This window comes from Echinops telfairi, unplaced genomic scaffold (genome assembly GCF_000313985.2).
Source record: "Echinops telfairi isolate 266 unplaced genomic scaffold, ASM31398v2 ScPeMD7_70;HRSCAF=299, whole genome shotgun sequence".
NCBI classification, from domain to species: domain Eukaryota; kingdom Metazoa; phylum Chordata; class Mammalia; order Afrosoricida; family Tenrecidae; genus Echinops; species Echinops telfairi.
Window position 1 is genome coordinate 39,622,371 of NW_022103968.1, and position 16,132 is coordinate 39,638,502.

At 37.1% G+C, this 16,132-nt stretch overlaps 1 protein-coding gene across 1 annotated transcript; it reads right to left on the reverse strand.

Moving 5' to 3' along the window:
* Positions 1-2,886: 2,886 nt before the first annotated feature.
* On the reverse strand, positions 2,887-14,390 carry LOC101642228 (gastric triacylglycerol lipase-like). The gene is made up of 9 exons (XM_004701361.3): positions 14,331-14,390; positions 14,055-14,172; positions 12,060-12,258; positions 11,514-11,623; positions 10,875-11,011; positions 7,661-7,807; positions 7,127-7,198; positions 3,392-3,469; positions 2,887-3,120 (listed from the first exon to the last, which is right to left on the reverse strand). Exons 1-9 carry the CDS (start codon positions 14,388-14,390, stop codon positions 2,887-2,889), a joined length of 1,155 nt encoding a protein of 384 aa, XP_004701418.3.
* Positions 14,391-16,132: the final 1,742 nt, after the last annotated feature.

Here is a 16,132-nt window from a genome sequence, read left to right on the forward strand (position 1 = left end):
CTGCTCCAGTAGACCAATTATTTGAATATTATTCCTCTTCATAACCTCTGTCATTGATATCAGGTTATCTCTGCTTCTTTAATTTTCCTATCTGACTGTCTTTCTTGCTTGCTGAGGTCTGTTTGAGTGTCTCTGGGATCACTGATATAGCTATCTGCCTCCTCAAGCCTAATTGTAAATTCTGTAATCTCGTGTGTGGCTTCCGTTTCCTCATCTGTTAGCACCTGTATTTCCCTTTGGTGCATGGACTTCATGCCCTCTATTGTGGACTTCATCTCTTTTATCATTGCATCCTTATTCTGTGTTGCTTCCCTCAGCACCTGCATTACTCTGAGCAGACTTCTGAAGATATATTCCTATGACAGATCCATGTCTGACTTTTCTAGGAGTGTCATTACTTCTGCTACTCTGTTTTGTTTCTCTGGTTGTTTTTGTTCAGAGTGATGTGGTCTGTTGATTTTTCCTTGATCCTTTCATAGGCCCCATGTTCCTGGGAGACAAGGGGGCCCTTAGTTCTTTCTCTGTGTTAATGTTAAGGATGCTTTTGGTGGGCTGACTGAGATTACTATAGAGATGGGTCCGACTGCCGTGTAGACAGAGTTCCTCAATGGTTCAGTGGCCAACAGCGGTGAGGAGTTTCAATGACTGGAGTGGGGGCTGGAGCCTATTTGTTTTCCCTCGGTTGCTTTGACCTGATCTGTCAGGCACACTTAGCAACCTTTTTTCTTGTTTAATTAAAAACATTGTTTTACTTTTCCTTCTAATTTTTAAAGATGCCTAATAGAAGGCAAAGGTGGTGCGGTCCCAGGCAATAGTGGGGGTGGATCACCCCCAGTCGCAAGTTACCTAACCAGCTACAAGTAGACTGCAGGTCAGTTACCAGGGCCCTGGGTGAATGGAAGGAGAGACCCAAACCTGGAGGTGGATCACTGCCACATGGGGAGAAGGGAACTGCAGGAAAGGGAAACTTCTCTCCTAGTGGAGTACCACAAGTGGGAAGCTGCTGCAGGGGGTCTTGGCACAGCTTCATGTGCCTTGGTGGGGCAGCCAAGCAACTCCTGGCATGGAAGTCCAGCCTGGGGGTGCAGTGGGTCAATCGCTGATCATGGCAGCGGTGGCGACATGTGTGCTGGGGTCGCTCTGCCTGATGAACCAAGATGTTCCAAGGATCAGATTTCAGGGGCTCCTGCTCAAGACAGATGTGTGTGTGGGTGGTGGTGTTGGGGGTATTGTCCCAGGGGGTTCTCTCACTCCCTAGAATCCTTCCACTAGGCCACCTGGACACTAGACCCACCGTGCCATGAAAGATCCCTCAGTATGTGCTGATCACCTGGGTGCCATCTTGTGGCTGTACTTCTTCCAAGCCTGATTTGTGTGTTCTTCTGGAAGTCCCTGGTACTTTCAATATTCTTTGCCAGCATCATAATTCAAATACAACAGTTCTTCTTCAATCTTCCTTCTTTGATCTCTAACATCCACATTTACATGAGGCAATTGAAAATACCCTGCTTCAGTGGTAACCTTGCTCTTCAATACTTTAAAGAGGTCTTGTGCAGCATATTTGCCCAATGTAAAACATTGTTTGAATTCCTAATTGCTGCTTCCATGAGTGTGGATTCTGGATCCAAAGAAAATGAAATTTTGGACAACTTCAATCCTTTCTCTAGTTATCAAGATGGTTGTTATGATTTAGGTTTTCTTGACGTTGAGCTGAAATCCATATTAAAGGGTGCAGACCTTCATCTTCAACAGAAAATACTTCAAATCCTATTGTTTTCAGCAAATAATGTTGGGTCATCTGCATATTCCATGTTGTATGAAGCCTTCCTCCAATCCTGGTGCCACATTCTTCTTTAAATAGTCCAGCTTCTCAGATTATTTACTCAGCTGATTGAATAAGTATGACGAAAGGATAGAAGTTTGATGCACACCTTTCCTCATTGTAAACCACACAGTATTCCTTTTTCCGTTCCAACAACTGCCTTTTGATCCATATACAGGTTCAACTTTACAAAATGAAGTGTTCTGGAATTTCCCATCTTCTCAATATTATCCATAGTTTGTTGTTATCTATACACTTGAATACCTCAGCATAGTCAACAAATCACAAGCAACCATTCTTTTCTGGTATACTCTACTTTCAGCACCACTTCATCTGTCAATTTGTCATACTGTAGTGGCTTTCAGGTTGCTGTGATGCTGGAAGCTATGCTAATAGTATTTGAAACACCACTAGGGTCAGCCAAAGGGAACAGATTTCAGCTAAGCTTACAGACAAAGGACAAACTACAATGAGAAATTAATCACCAAAAACCTTATGAACAACAGCAGAATATTAATCATTAGGAAAGTGCAACTAAACCACAATGATATAAAGCTACATACTGGAACCTTCTAGAAGAAACAAACTGAAAATATAAGTAACTGACTGAAAGTAAAGAGAGAGACAAAGAGTAAGGATGGAAGGTTTACAAAGGTGAGCTTTGGTGGATGATGGATAAGTTCATTGTCATGATTATGGTGCTTGTTTCAAAGAGATGCTCATACATAAAAATGTATTAAATAAAGTACTAGAATACTTTTATAACTGAGAAAAGATGGACTTGAATTGAAGGAGACAAGTTCAGAGATATTTGGGAGATGAACAAAGTCAATTAAATTTGGTTCCCAGATTGTGTCTGGCAAAAAAAATTGCAGATAGCATGTTAAAATTCTTTAAAAGGCATACAAATGGCATGGTTGAGGAAATTATTTATTTATTTTTGATAGATTTCAAGAAACGGAAAAAAAATTTAATAACATTTATGTGGTCTATTGTAAAGAAAAGAAATCAGCATGATTGCTCTCAATTTTTTTTTCACTAGAAAAATGAGAAGTATTTAGATCTTAAGGGGAATTCTTTAGTATATAAATAATTTCAGAGTAAATATCCCAAACAGCTCTATATCCAAAGACAAAATCTATATGATTGTATGAAGGCAGTGTCTTGAGGTAAATGAGGTTAGGGATTTGAGGGAGGAGAAAGTTGACATCCACAGGGTCAGCCAGGTTGTCCTTTAGACCATGCCACACTGCGGTCCTCACTTTCAGGTTCTTCACGCTGTACTGGGGAGGAATGGGCTAGATGGAAACAACAAGGGAAAAAAATATGAACATTTAATTCCTCACTAAAAGCAGCAGCATATGATGAGACAAACACGTTTGTTTAGACTGAGTGACCCTTTGTTGAAATCATAGAGCAAAATACTATTTCTAGCTTAAAAATTACATTTACTGAATTCACAACCTACTTCCACTTAGGAAGTGAACAGCCACAGCAACAAAATGTCAAATAGTTTTATAATAAATATTTAATGGAAAATTTTTATTTCCCTTAAGAAGTAGCACTTACCTGATTATAATGTTTCATGTTCTCAACAGGATTTCCAAAGTCATAAGCTCGAAGTACTTCCCTAACTTCTTTAACTGCCTTTAATTTAAAAGAAATTAATTAAAAGCAAAATGCATAGATTAGATTTTTTTTTAACTTTCTAACTTGCTTTAGGTTGACATACCAAAAAAAAAATCACTCTATATATTCCAAATTAGTAAATTCAAACACATAACTCCAAAGAAGGAATACAATATCTAGAAGAATAAATATTTTCTTCTCATTTTACTCTTACTGATTTTCCAAGTTAAAGAATTAAGTCTACTAGAGCTCTCTTCTTTATTTTGTTATTTTTAAAACCAAAACCAAAATCAAAAATATGCCATTGAATGACAAAGTAGTTAAGTGCTCAGCTGCTAACCCAAAGGTTGACAATTAGAACCTAGTAGGTGTTCAGTGGAAGAAGGATGTGGTAGTCTGCTTCCTTAAAGATAATAACCTTGGAAATGTTATGGGACAGTTACTCTGTTCTGTATTGTAAAATCAAATTGATGGCAATGAGTAGAGTTTTATTTAGTAAGACTATTTTTGATCTCTAGGATCTTAGTTAAACCAAGTCACTGTTCAGGTGTCAGTTTGGTTCAAACACATCTGAGAATGAATGAAGTTTTCCAGAAGCCCACTTTGCTTCTCTGGTGTTGATCTCCTTGTGTAAATCAGCTCAAGATATACATGCTACCCTGTAAAAAATGCCTAGGCTCATCAAACCCTTCTGTAGAGTCCTTGTATTATTTTGTGACTTCTCACGCTATGCATTGTTTAAGCAGAAGGTAATTAGGACATAAATAATAACAGCTCATATTTATATTTGGCGTCCAGCATCACAATGCTCTTATAGGTTTTCTCCTTTAATCCTCATCATGAGTAAAGGAGGTAGGTGCTGTTATTTCCTCCATTCGTGGTGACAAAATAAAAGCAGAGACCTTTAATAAGTTTTTCAAGGTCTCAGAACTAGTAAACTATGCAGGTAGTGAGTGTCACCACTGAGGTTACTGTAATCCAGGTAACTGATACTGTCACCTGGTACGATCATGGACCTCCTCCCCCATAGTTAACAATGGAGAATTCTTAGTAATGTTTACTATCAATTTTAACAATGTGATAATATGTAATAAATATGGTTGTAAATTCCTTCGATGTATTTCATATGAATATTAACAATAAAATAAGATTCTTCATGGAGTAGTGGGTTCTGCATTAGGCTCCTTACAGCAAGGCCTGAAGTTCAAATCCACCAGCCACTTCTTGGGAGAAAGGTAAGGTTGTCTGAGCTTGTAAAAATTTATAGCCTCTGAAACTCAACAGGGTAATTCTACTTTGTCTTTAGTGTTGCTGTTAGTCGACATCCACTCAATAGCAGTTGATAAACAACAAAGAAATTTTGTAAAATCTTTGTACATGGAATTACATTTTTAGTAACTGAGTGGAAGCCTTTTAAATTGTTTTCCTTCTTTGTATTTAAATATGACTTCTTTCTCAAAACAGTTGTTGAGATATAGTTTTTGTTGTTAGGTACCTTCAAATTGGTTCTGACTCATAGTGACTCTATGTTCCACAGAACAAAACATTGCCTAATCCTGTTCCATGCTCAAGATTGTTATTTTGATGATTGTTTTTGATCCCATAGTTGAAACCACTGTTTCAATCATCTTGTTTTGAAGATCTCCCTCTTTTCCGTTGCCCTCTGCTTTACCAAGCATGCTGACTGTCCCATTTTCAGAGACTGCGCTCTCCTGGTAACATGTCCACAGTCTGGAAGACAAAGTCTCACCATTCTTGCATCTAAGGAGCATACTGGCTTTACTTCTTCCAAGACAGATCTGTTTGTTCTTTGGCAACCATGGTACTTCCGTTATTCATTGCAAACACTATCATTCAATAGCATTTATTTTTTGTTTGACTTTCTTTATTCATTGTCTAACTTAATGAGATTGAAAATACTATGGATTGGATGAGGGGCACCTTTATCATGAAAGTAGCATCCTTGTTTTTCCACACTTTAAAGAGGTCTTGTGCAGTAGATTCACCCAATGCAATGTGTCATTAGGAGTTCTTGACCGCTGCTTCCATGAGCATTGCTTAAGGAATCAAGCAAGATTAAATCTTTGACAATCTTGATCTTTTCTCTGTTTATCATGATGTTCCTTACTGTTCAGGTGTGAGGATTTTGGTCTTCTTTACATTGAGTTGTCATCCATACCGAAGGCTGTAGTCCCTTGATCTTCATCAGCAAGGAAGTCTAAAGCAAAGTTGTGGCATCTGCATATAGAAGGTTGATAATAAGCCTTTCCTGATGCCACGTTCTTCTTCATGTTAGCCACCTTCTCTGCTTATTTGCTCAGTTTTTTAGATAGGTTCACATATACGAATTAGCACAATATTGTGGCAAAATTCCCAGAAAATTGGGCAAAATTAGTAATTATACAGACACTGGCAGCAGTGAAAGCAAAAAGCATCTGCTTACTGCCTGCAAAGACAAAACCTGCTGATTGCAAGCATCATGGCAATTGAATAATACTGACAATTCTGATTGGGACCTATTTGAAGGTACAAAAGCGAAATTAGCACAAAGTTTGATAGACTTGTTGATAAGGGATGCATGTGATCTGTGCTGACCCAAACTGTTATTGTTGTCATCACTAACTACAAGGATTATTTTTATAGAAAATACTAAATTTATCCTGAAGCACTACATAAAACTTTTATGTACAATCATTTTGGAGTTACCCCTTCTGATAGCATCACCTGGTGTGGCCGCTACACTCTGATGCCTCTGGAGCTAGTCTTGAATTGAAATATCTGGTTTGCAAGGATGGTTCTGTAATACCAATGTCAGTAAGTTGATATGCAAGTGGGCAGGAAAACATTCCGATGTTCACAGATCAATACAGCACATATGGAAAAAGATGAAAGAGATCCTTTCCATTGCTGGGTGTGTTTTGCATTTTGGAGGTAAAATGTGTAAGTTATTAATCTATATCTATTTTATAAAAATGCAAGAGAGCCAGACTTAATATGGGGATAGGTAACATCTCTATTGGCACAAAGCATTTATTTTTCCACCTCTTGAAATTTCTCATTAGCTACTTGATATTTCTTATTTTTCATGGGTCCCTGTTGTAGTTACATAATCTGGTGTCAATTTGAGAATTAAGAGTGAAGGGGTGGAGTTTAGCCTGTCAATAAGGCGGCAGTTTAATGACCACATTTGGAGGCACTAAGGAGATAAATAACTCTCTGGAAGCAGGATGTAGGCTCGCTCCCTGCAAGACATTGCAGCTGACAAGAGCCCTGAACTGGAGGAGCCATGTAGAGTCCCCTGCCAGTACTGAGATGCTTATAATGTCACTGGATCCACAAGATTTCCCACCCATTGGCTTGTGATCTTCCTGCATTTGACATCATTGCATGTGTTTTGTGAGTCTGAGAGGACTTTATAGATTAGTATCAGACATATGGGCTGATATCAAATTTAGGGACTTGATCTGGACTGGGCTGGGGTGCTTTCACAATATTCAATTGCTCTTGTATATAAAGCTCTTTCCTACACACATATGTATGTCTATTGATTTGTTTCTCTAGTCCACCGGGACTAACACAGTTCCCTACCCTGACATCAGGAGGCAATATCATAAAGGAAGTTTGACAGTTATGCAACAAAACTAAAACTTGTTCAAAATTCTTGGAAGACCTTACCTGCAGAATATGGAATATATCCTGAAGGGAGGTTCCTGCTGGGTTTTGTGACAAATACACATCAAAACGACTCTGGGAAGATATATTAACAATCATTATTTCATCTCAAGGATTTGAAACCTAATGAACTAATCAACTGGAACATGCTGCAGATACTCATTTAAAGGATGATGATGTTACTTGAATTCCTGAATTTATGCTATAATAACATTTGTCAGTTATACATTAAGACATAATTATATGAGTATAAGCAACTAATACCTTCAATTATATTTTCTCCACCTTATAAGCCATACATTAAAAAGTTCATCTTAAATGACTTTGCCTTTTATGTAATATACATGAATGTAATATTATTTTTATGCTTAAGGTTTCACAATACATTAAACTTTTTGCAGTTTGTATTCTTGATAATGTGACCATTCTTTTGATGAATGGTTGAACTCTTGGAATGAAAGTTCAAAACATGAATGCAATTTTCAGGTAGTAATCTTACCTGAAATGTTTTCTGGAAAAATTCGAATTGGTGCTTACCTTATTTAGACTTTTTGGATCAAATCCATAAAGAGCAAAGTTGATCTTGCAACAGATGACATCCATTATATTATTATTGCACACGGTAGTCGCAACAATTCTGTTTAAAATGGTCTGTGGGAGGACTTCATGGTGAGGAAATATAACCTATAAAATTTGAATTGAAAAAAAAATGTTTCACCCTGCACACACAAACACACACACACACACACACACACACACACACACACACACACACTCCACTGTGGCAGCAAGGCATTCAGAATACCACTGTAGTAGTTCAAGATGTAATATTATAATGCCACAATCTAAAGTTAATACTAAGAAATTATATCCTTGGTATCAGAAATTAAAACCCAACATACATTTTAGAAAAAGATAAACTTTTTATAACATTCTTTACATTTTATATGGCTGAATATCCCTTTCGTAGTTCACCTCTTTCCCACCTCCAAAACAACAACAACAAAAGAGTCTATGAGTAAAATATCACCAATATAATGATACCATAAATATCAAAAGAAGATAGAAGGAATACAGAGTTGCTGTAGCAAAAAGAAATAGTTGATATTCAACCACTTCAAGAGGCTCCATATGATCAAGGACTGGTGGTTCTGAAGGAAGAAGTCTAAGTGGCACTGAAAGCAGTAGCATAAAGCAGGACTCCAGGAATGGATGGAATGCCAGTTGAAATATTTCAACAAGCTAGTGAAGCACTGGAAACATTCACTTGTCTGGGCCAAGAAATCTATAATTCAGGTACCTGGACAACTGATTGGAAGATACCCATATTTGTAACCCTTCCAAAGTAATGGGACCCAACAGGATATGGAAATTATCTAACAATATCATCAACATCCCATGTAAGTAAAGTTTTGCTGAAGATCATTCAACAATGCTTGTAGCAGTACATCCACAGGCCAACCCAAAAAAGTAAGCTCACTGCTGACTCACACCAACCTATAAAAGGGAACAGAACTGACCCTGTGGGTTTCTGAGACTGTAACTTGTTACAAAAGTAGAAACGTCTTATTGTTCTCCTAAGATTTGAGCTGCTTATCTTGCAGTTAACAGCCAACACATAGCCCACTATGCCACCAGTGTTCCTATATCCAGAAATTCAAGATTCAGAAAAGGATGTGGATTTCATTGCTACCATGAATATCATTGCTAATACCTAATGAATCTAGGATGAGAGTAGGGAATACAAGAAAGATGTTTAATTGTGTTTCATTGACTATGCAAAAGCATCTGTTTGTGTGTATCATAACAAACTATGAATAGTGCTGATAAGAAGGGGGATTCCAGAATGCTTCATTGTGCTTGTGTGAAATTGAACATGGACCAGGAGACACTCTGCTAGCAGGACAAAGGAATACTGAATGGTTTAAAATAGGGAAAAATATGTGACAGATTGTATCCATTCACCAGATTTATTCAATCTGCATGTTAAGCAGAGAAGTTGATAAACTAGACTGTATGGAGAAGAACGCCGCATCAACACTGGAATGAGGCTTATTAACAGCCTGTATTATGCAGTTCCATATTTATATCCATTCCAAAGAAAGGTGACCCAAAACAATTCTAAAATTATTGAACAATATCATGAACATCACATGCAAGTAAATTTTGCTGAAAATCATACACCAGTTGCAGCAATAAATTGACAAGGAGTGCCTAGAGGTTCAGACCAGTTTCAGGACAGGATGTGGAACAAGGGACATCATTGCTGAAGTCAGATAAACCTTGACTGAACAGAGAATACCAGAAAGATGTTTATTTGTGTTTCATCAACTATGTGAAGGCTGTGTGGATCATAACAGCTATGGATAGTCTTGAAAAGAATGTGAATTCTAGAACATTTCATTTTGTTCATGTAGACCTTGTACATGGAGCAAGAGGCAGTTGTGTAAAAAGAACAAGGAAATACGGCCTGGTTTAAAATCAGGGAAGGTGTGCATCAGGGTTGTATCTTCTCATCGTATTTATTCAATCTGTATGCTGTGCAAATCATCAGAGAAGCAGGATTGTATAAAGAAGAATGGACTGGAGGAAAGTTCATTAACAGCTCGTCATATGCAGGTAACACAAGCTGCTTGCTGAAGGTGAGAAGGACTTGAAGCACTTGTTGATAAAGATCACGGATTGCAGCCTTCAGTATAGACTACAACTCAATGTAAAGAAAACAAAAATCCTCACAACTAGACTACTAGTTAACATGGTAAATAAGAAAAATTAAAGTTGTCAGGAATTTTGTTTTACTTGGATTCACAATCAATGATCAGTCAAGAGATTAAATGAAGCATTGCATATGATAATCTACCAAATCTACACAACACCTCTTTCCAGTGTAAGAAAGCAAAGATTTTACTTTGAGGACTCAGGTGTGCCTGACTCAATTCATGGTATTTTCAATGGCCTTATATGCATGCGAAAGTTGGATGTTGAATAAGGAAGAACAAAGAAGAATTTATGTATTTGAATTACAGTGCTGTCAAAGAATATTGAAAGTACCACTGACTGTCAAAAACCACACACATTTGTGTTGGAAGAAATACAGCTAGAATGCTTCTTAGATGCAAGGGTGGCGAGATTTGTCTAAAATATTTTGTTACCATTTCATGAGGGATCAGTCCCTGTAAAAGACATCCTATTTGATAAGGCAGCATGCCAGAGAAGAAGAGGGAGGTCCTCAGCAACACGAGTTGACACAGTGACTGCAAGAGTGGGCTGAAGCATGAAACGAATTGTGAGATTGGCCTCAGGCTGACCGAGTTCCATTCTGCTGTTCAGAGGGTCACGACGAGTAGAAACTGACGCGATGCCACCTAACCACAAGAGTGAAAGCAAAGCAGTGACTTAGGAAGCATAAAAAGAGGGATAAGATTGTATGGAATCATTAGTTTTATAAGTAATTTTCTGATATCTTTGTATTCTTATAATATAGGAACTTTTAAAAAAGAGTCACTGATCAGTTTGACCAAGTGTTTTGTTTATGTATAAAGAAATTGAAATGAAAACTATTTCTGTTACTTTTTCTAGGTTCAGCATGCACACCGGTCTCCTGGCTCAGAGTAAGAGTATTCTTTCAGTGCCATCTTCCTGCTTTGTCAGCCTTTATAACAATTTGCTCTAATTGAGCGAGTTGAAAAATGGTAAAAATAGAGCTAATATGTACTCTTACCAATTTCAATGAGATAAATAGCATGCTTACCTTGTATACTATAGGAGGAAGTGTTAGGGCCAGTTTTGTTACACCTTTTATGTGTCCAAGATAGAAGACTGGTGCTAGTGCAAAAAAAGTTTTGATCTTTTGAGCCAACCCAGGAATATAAGAAAATGCTATAAATGCTGAAACAAAGAAAAATATATGTAAGAAGTATCATCATGCATCTTCTCACATTAATGAACAAATACATTCAGTTTAGTTACAAGAAAGCTATATTTCGAGAGACCTATAAAGATTATGATTAGGATATTTCTTTATATTTTGAGTACTTTTCTAAAAACATGATTTTGCTGATATGCCCATGGATCATTAACTGGATATATTATAGTGTGGTTAGCCAGTCCCCCAAAGATGGATGTCCATGTCACTTTACATTGTTTGCAATCCCACACAACTCTGAGATCAAATTCTTAACCATACATATTTGAGCATTATCTTTTTCACCCCCTGGAATTTAGTTATTTGTTTGAACTGTAAGGTCAGTAAATATTTTGTCCCAGTTCCCACTTTACCCAATGTTCGCCATCATCTCTGCAAAGAAACTCAAAGAATTCTAGCAATGGACAAGGGTTTCACGATGAGGAAGAGTTGTAGATGATCAGATATCAAAGAATCTAAACATACCAGTAAGCGTGCCTTGAGAATGCCCCACATAGTGTATCTGATCTTGTCCAGTTTTCTTTATAATGAAGTTGATTGATGCTGGAAGGTCATATTTGGCCATTTCATCAAAACTATTGAAATTGAAACCAAAGTGAGTCAAAATGCACTTTGATTTATAAGTTTAGTTTTTCGACAAATAGGTGAATGTTACTCATTCCAACACTATAAAAATAACATCTATAGTACATTCATCTCTTGTGAACTTGAAGTTCTGCTCTGACATAACACAGAATTACTTTCATTTTCATGTCTACAAAAATTTGGCAGCCTTCAAAAAAAGGTATTTTACTCAATCTTCACAAAAATAGTGATAATTAAAAATAATCAATGTCACTTAATTGTACATATTAAAAATGTTGAAATGGTCTATGTTCTCCTTTATATAGTATTAACAACAATAATAAACAAAATTGAAAAGGAGTAGATAAAAATGGAATTAAAAAAATAAAACCTTTGTTGGACATATAACACAATACATACAGAAAAACATCTTTCCAAGTATTCTACCTGAAGGCCCAGAATTCTTTGGACTCTGGAGACAAGTTTACGTGCTTTCGCGAAAAGGTGTTTCCTCTGCTGTTTCCCAACCACACATCGTAGCCAGCATCTGCCAGAACGAATGCCAGGCTGTTACTGGGGAGGTTGGAAATCCAGGTAGAGGCAGATGCAAGTAACCCATGCTGTAAAAACACAACAGGCCTTGGAGCTGAAGTGTGAACAGAAAGCAATGTTAGTAACAGTCCCCAGGCAACATCTCTTCTAGAACACTTCTGACCCAGTTCTCTTGTTTCATTTTAAGGACAATAGGTAGTACAAGAGAGTTTATTTCTTACCAGGCATGTAACCTAATAAGTAATGAAATTATGGGTGAAATGATAGCTTTTATGTAATATACACATTTTAAAAAGTAGTTTTAATGACCAAGTCTACAAGAAGGTATTAATGCATGAGACACACATACTCAGGAATCATCCTGCATTAAATCAAGCTGAACAAAAAACGTAAAGGTCTATAAAACAATTATATACTCAAGTCAATAAATTCTTGGGAAAATTTATAGAATTTTTCTTTTTAATTTCACAAACAATATTGTAACAATTTTCAAAAGCTCTATACACAGTCAAAATATTGAATGAAGGGCAAAATATTGAGGGTTGCAGGAAGCATCAAAAGAAGATGAATAGAATACACAGTCACTGTACCAAAATGAGCTAGTCCACCATTTCAGGAGTAGCATTTGAACAAAAACCAATGATGATAAAGAAAAGAAGTGAAACCTGCACTAAATGCATTGGCCAAAAACAAGGCTCTAAGAATTGATAGAGTATCAATTGAAATATTTCAACAAGCTGATGAAGCACTGGAAGCACTCACTCATCTCTGCCAGTAAACCTGGAAGATAGCTACTTGGCCAACTGACTGCGAAAGATCCATATTTGTGCCTATTTTAAAGAAAAGTGACTCAACAGAATGCTCAAACTACACAATAATATCATTGATATCACATGTAAGTAAAAGTTTGCTGAAGACAATACAACAACAGTTGCACCAGTACATTGACAAGGAGCTGCCAGAGGTTCAGGCTAGATTCAGAAGAGGACATGGAACATGGATTATCATTGCTGATGTCAGATTGCTCTTGGCTCAAAGCAGAGAACACCAGAAAATTGTTTAGTTGGGTTATATTGACTATGCAAAAACATTCGACTGTGTGGACTATAATACATTATGGGTAACTTTGAAAAGAATGGGAATTCTAGAACACTTCATTGTGCTCCTACAGAACTTGTACATGGATCAAGAGGCATCTGTGTAAACAAAACAAGGGAATATTACATGGTTTAAAATCAAGAAAAGTGTTCATCAAGGTTGTATCCTCTCACCATATTTGTTCAATCTGTATGTTGAGCAAATAATCAGGAAAGATGGATTGTACGAAGAATGTGGCATCAATATTGGAAGAAGGCTTATTAACAGCCTGTAATGTGCAGATGACACAACCTTACTTGTTGAAAGTAAGAAGGACTTGAAACACTTGCTAATGAAGCTCAAGGACTGCAGACTTCAGTCTGGACCGCAACTCAATGTAAAGAAGATCAAAATCCTCACACCTGAACCAATGGGGGAAACCTTGAAACTCACACACATACCAGCATACACACATATGGAGTCTGGGTCTTTTCCCAGAATGGGGATTTTCATCTCATGATGGCTCAGGTTTGAGCTAATGCCAGAACCCATTATACATCGCATTTTGGAGAAGATAAATATTTCCCATTATGAAGCATTTCTAGGAGCCCTGCTGACTTAGAGGTTATATGTTGGCTGTGAACTGCAGGGCTTGCAGTTCAATATTACCAGCAGCGCTACAGGAGAAAGACATAGTTTTCAACTCCTGTAAAGAGTTACAGTCTTGGCAACTCATGGGCAGGCCTGCCCTGTTCTGTATGGGTCAGTATTGACTTGGTGGGATGACTGAGCAGTACTTCTAGTCACACATACCTGAATTATTAGAGTTTACTTTGCCGTGAGGAATCCTGTAGGTTCCCAAGATAAAGCCATCTTCAGTTTCAACTTCATATTCTTCATGTGGGTAACCCCAGTATGAAATTATCTGACCCTACGTGGAATAAAGAGAAAACATTGAAGTTTTAATTTTAAAAACAGTATCAAACACATTATTTTAGTATTTTCACTAAAGTAACTTTTACACTTCAGTAATTATGGCTTTGTTTCTCCCCAACAGTAATTCTGTACATTTTATAAGGGATAACTTACAATATTCATCCAGGACTCAGGATTGACAGGTTTAAGATGTTCACTGGAATTATATGCCATTCCATATGCATGGGTCAAACATATCAGAATAAACAGTGACCACATTTCTATTTCTCCTGTAAAGTAAATTTGTTAGAAATTATGTTTTCTCCCTACAGTTAGAGAAGTAAACCAAAGAAATCTAAAAATCTAAAAATGAAAAGCAAATATGGCATGTGGTTAAGAGCATGAGTTTGAAGTCAAATGCTCAATTCAAACTTTAGCCTGTCATTGTCTTGCTGCATTTCAACTTTCTTTTATCTCAGTTGATTTTTTTTTTACCACTGAAAAACAATATGATAATAATAACTTTTTAAAAGATTTTTTACAGTCTCAGAGTACTTATACAGAAAATGACAGCGGACAGTTCCTGATATACTATAGGGCATTCGATTAATATTTTTGTTCAAAAGGCAAAATTGTTTCCTCTAATCATCCAAATTTGATTGTTAGAAAACAATTTCAAATTTTAAATTCAGTCACTCCTTTGTCAAGAAAACAAAGCAAGGAGCGCTTGAAGCCTCTTTTCTAGTCCAATCATTTGTAAATTATAACAAGTTAAAATATTTTACATTTCCTCCTCAAAGAAACAAATAAACAAAACAAAATGAAAAAACAACTGACTGCCATCGAGTTTATGCTGACTCATAGCGCCCCTAGAGGACATAGTAGAACGGGCCCCAGTGGGTTTCCCAAACTGTGACTGTTCATGGGAATAGAAAGTCTCTTCTTTCTCCAGAGGATTGGCTGGTGGTTTTGAATTGCTGACCTGGTGCTTAGCAGCCCAGCATGTAACCACTGTGCCTGTAGGGCTCCTCAAGAGAAATTAAAACGTATGTTCACACAAAGCTCAAAAACAAATGTTCATTGGAGCATATCTTTATAATTACCAAACACATGACCCAACCTAAATGTCCATCAGCAAGTGAATTTAAACACCTGGTATATTCATACAGAAGAATATTAGTTAACACTAAGGAGGGATGAGTGTTTGATTTAAGCTACCGCATGGATGAGTCCCAAATGAAATCTATCACAGCTACACAGTAACAGAATCAGTTGACTTTAGTATTTTCCAGATTTAAGTCTGCCATTCTTTACTTTGGGCCCTATTGCAGGTTATTTTGATTAAATTTCATCATTTTTATAATACCAGCTGTGTTAGATAGGATTCTCTAGAAAGATAAAATCAAATTGCTGATAATTTATTACATTTATTTAAAAGATAATTAGATATATAACAAGAAATGAACTATTAAATCATATACAGATAAATATATAATACAAGAAATAAACAGTTAAATTATAAAGCACTACAAATGGCTCAGTGCAACTCACATCCAGGAGAGAAAATTGAGAGACCAGCAGTTCTTCAAGTCTAGTCTGCTGCCAGATCTTCCTCTATTTGTAGAGAAAGTTAGGTTTTGTCAGCACAGATGCCAATCACAAGGCAGGTCACCAACCGCCAGTCCCCAGCTCCAGAGATGTCTTAAAGGGACCTCTACTGACAGCAACACAGTCCACAGGCTAGGCATTCCACAGGTAGTAGCCTTTAAATTGAGGCACAGAACAAGCAAGGCAGCCACACACTGGTCCGATGATCACAGAGCGAGAGACAAGAAAGGCAAGGCTCACCCAGCCATTTATCTCTCTGCCCTTCAGTTAATCCCACTTGTGTTTATCAACCAGGCTGGCACAATAAACTATCTCAATCCACCCCTTGCCAACCTGGCACCTGTACACAATTCTTTAGCCATATATAC